Source organism: Fibroporia radiculosa (genome assembly GCF_000313525.1).
Source record: "Fibroporia radiculosa TFFH 294 genomic supercontigs, scaffold75209, whole genome shotgun sequence".
Lineage (NCBI taxonomy): Eukaryota > Fungi > Basidiomycota > Agaricomycetes > Polyporales > Fibroporiaceae > Fibroporia > Fibroporia radiculosa.
The window spans coordinates 1-3,471 of NW_012133138.1; the positions used below are offsets into that span (position 1 = coordinate 1).

The 3,471-nt window shown below is 48.4% G+C and overlaps 1 protein-coding gene across 1 annotated transcript; it reads left to right on the forward strand.

Annotated features, from left to right (window-relative positions):
• Positions 1–2,192: 2,192 nt before the first annotated feature.
• Positions 2,193–2,547, forward strand: FIBRA_09561 (uncharacterized protein; the record flags this gene model as incomplete). Its single annotated transcript, XM_012321847.1, has 3 exons — positions 2,193–2,207; positions 2,251–2,431; positions 2,480–2,547. The coding sequence occupies 3 exons, from the start codon at positions 2,193–2,195 to the stop codon at positions 2,545–2,547; spliced, it is 264 nt and encodes an 87-aa protein (XP_012177237.1).
• Between the last annotated feature and the right edge of the window lie 924 nt (positions 2,548–3,471).

Consider the following 3,471-nt stretch of genomic DNA (forward strand, 5'->3'; position numbering starts at 1 on the left):
GCTATATGGATAGTGTGATTAACCATGGCTTTTACTACGACACGGTATGAATGAGTATAAGTAATCTAGAACGATCGAGAAATAACATACTGTCGCGTACCTCCTTGAAGAACCTTTTACGGGTTTTGGGCTTATGTATTGAGCAAGATGGGTCACACGCGTGGCCCTCAATGACATGATTCTGAGCGTGGTGGTATATGTGACCCGCAGTATCCCCACTGTTTCCAGCGTATTCGATACAGACTTGCTCTTGACAAGATACCTGGAATTTAATAGCCTTGCATCCTCAAAACAGCAGACCCTGATGGATAAGTGTCCCAACTCTACACGATCGAACAATCAGTTCTCCTCTGGCAGGCAATCAGAGTATTCAGGTCCTATAGTGTATTTGGTGCGACTGTATACAACATTCAAGAGGCGGTCAGCTCCGTACGGAGCAGCCCGCGTCTTGGTGTGAAAGTTGTGTACATGTTCATCATCAGAATGGAAGACTGGCTGCTTACTCAGCTTGAGAACCCCTTACACGCTCAAACCTTCGGATGGTTGCCCCAACTGGACGTGAGAAGATATAAATGCATCATCAGAATCGATGCACGGACTTACCTTGGAGATTGAATCATAAATCCAACACTCTGTTCTGTCATTCTATTGCCGAATTGATGTCGCAGAGTCATGAAAGTTGGGGATGTTCGTGATTCCCAATTGTTGTGACTATTGATATATTGATATTCCACTATTTTCACACCCTCCACTTCATCTGCCTTGTCAAGCTAGCCAAGACATCTCCCATCACTAGCCTCATACCTACTGGATGCATCAACAAGCTCCGAGCTGAAAGATAATCGAACGATGACTGATCGGGGGAGGAAGAATGCACTGTGTTTTGCAGCCTGCACGGCGTTCCTGTTTCTGTTGTTGAACCAAAACATTGCATTAGGCTTTAAAGTGGCACGTGGATCTTTCGGTGTGTCGAGTTGCGCCGCAGGCTTACCAGAAGACAAGATGCGTAGAGATTCAAAGGATGATACTTTTTAGTTGAGGGCAAGTTAATGGGGTTAGCGAAAGAGGGCCGAGGAATGAGCGGTGTGCGTTGTATTTTTGCACAGCTGTGCGACACTTTTGCCCTGCTCTAGATCAACGCTAGCAAGACAGCCCGCATACAGGACATAGTCGGTATCATGTCCACCTCCAATTCGCCGAACGTCCAGTAGTTCAAGCAGACTTCACAAGCTAGTGATGCGTCTTTCATAACCCTATTCTCGTTACGAGTCGCAAGTAGTGCAGATGTTAAATGAATACGTTGCGATACCTGGCAGTAAGTTGAACTGCCAGTGTGCGGTCAGCGAGAAGAGGGTAAACATCATGCGCTCGTGACAGGCAAGGAAGGGCGGAACTTGGAATGGTGGCTGAACATCTGGAACAACAATTCCGGGGCAGCACTGAATCCAGCAGAGATTCTCTGCGAACAGGAGACCTTTGCGTTCAATAGAGCCATAATTACACCGCTTATAATAGATTGCCCATCCGCGTAGAGTTCATACGGACAAAAGATACGCTCCCGTCCTTCCGCGGGTCCTTTGCTCGATCAGAAAGCGGATAATCGCGGAAAATCATGCAGCCAACGTTCCTCGAAGCAGAAAATGCACGAAGACGGGATCATTGAGATTACCCTCAATGATCACCGAGAAACAGCCTGCGTTAGCGTTCTGGACGTCCAACGCAACATTGCTGTCCCCGACCTAAAATCCAGTCTCGCACTGAATGTGGCAACCCCTTCTAGTTTCACTAGATTTGTCAAAAGACACATCTAGACTAGAGCAGTATGATAGTGGGTGCACACCTAAGTGTGTGGTGTTTTAGGCTCGACGGCAGCTATGTTTGGTGCACTCCGCCGCATTTAAGCATAGTTACACGAGAAGGGAACGATAGGGCCCATTTATTGTAGGTAGCAAGGATGCCCAGAGGACTTTGGACACGCACCTCCAACTGAAGCACTACAAGACGCATGTTATGAGATGATGGTCCATATGTGAGGTTGACGTTAGGCTTGTTGCATGGAGTCTGTAGACAAGTGAGGGCGCGTATAAGTAGATTCACCACGGTACGGCTGGTACTCGTCTGAGCAAGGCCTACTCGATCGCCACCGAGCGTTCGACGATAGAAATGTCCGACCTACCGAATCTGTGGCCGACATGTTCATGGAGACGGTGAGTGTGTCCGGCTCACCTGGAATACACGTTACTGTCCTAGCATCCCCTCATCGCCGAGAGCATCGGGAATACGCCTGTGCATAACGCACAGAATTCTTGCGTGTGTCGGACAGAAACCGTCGCCTCCCCCGATCCCAGCTCATCCGTACATTTCCAACCATCGCCGCGGGGACGCTGCTGTGCTTCCGGTTGGCACACTGCGCATTATAGCGCATGTACGGGTACGTGCGTCGTATATGGTCATCACAGACAGGCTCAACATGCTCCAGCGACAACACATCCAGAGAGCTGGCACGCCCTTGACACGGGAGACGTTAACGACGTTGCCAGCTCCTAACGTTAACGTAGTCTCTCTCGACCTGCCCCAACGGTAGCGCGGTTTTGAGGACTACAGAGCTTAGATACACCGGGTGACGGATGCGCCAACGTGGTGGGGTAGATGCGGGGCTGGAAATCGCGCACAGCGCTGGGAGGACAAACGAGGGCTGGCCCAAGGGAATCTTGAACGGGCGAGTTTGTTACTAGCCAGGTGCTTGCTTCGGCATCTACCGACCGTGAATATCCGAACGCCATTCAATTCTTCTTCATTCCTCGGTGGATATAGGTACCCCGAAGTTGTGTCTAAGGATTTGAATTTGCCTATGGGGCTCCTCTTTGCTTCTTACCCTCACCTTGGGTGATTTTCCCATGCTCAGCAACCTGTAGGAGGGGCTGACCAATGCAGCACACACTTGAGCTGAAGGTCTTCAGGGCACATAGACATACTGCCAATGGAAAACAGAGATAATAGTGTAGCAGCCAGCAGCCTGTCTTTCCCTGTAAAAGCAAGGAAAATATGGCTGAAGACAAGAATGTCCTGTTGAAATAAATTGTGGCTATGAAACCTTACCTGTGTTGACTAGACAACAGGCAAGTAAGAAGGCTTAGAGTTGTCTTAGATATCTGTGAAGATATCAAGACAAGGATGAGAGAGAGAGTAACAAGCACTGAGCATTAGTGTTCTACCTAGGGGGTTTATATACACATAGAGGACACTATATGGACAAACAATCAGATAATATAACTCAGTGATATCATATGAGTCAACTACCTAATGGGGTAACTACCTTCATGAAGCTGACATCAGACATCAAAGGAGCATTGATGTGACCTTGTGAAACCTAACCCTAAATCCAGGGGATACAAAGTAGAGGGTGAGTTTGTTAAGGGACCTAACAACTGAGGATCAGGAGTTCAACTGGTTAACTGTTGCTAGAACTTA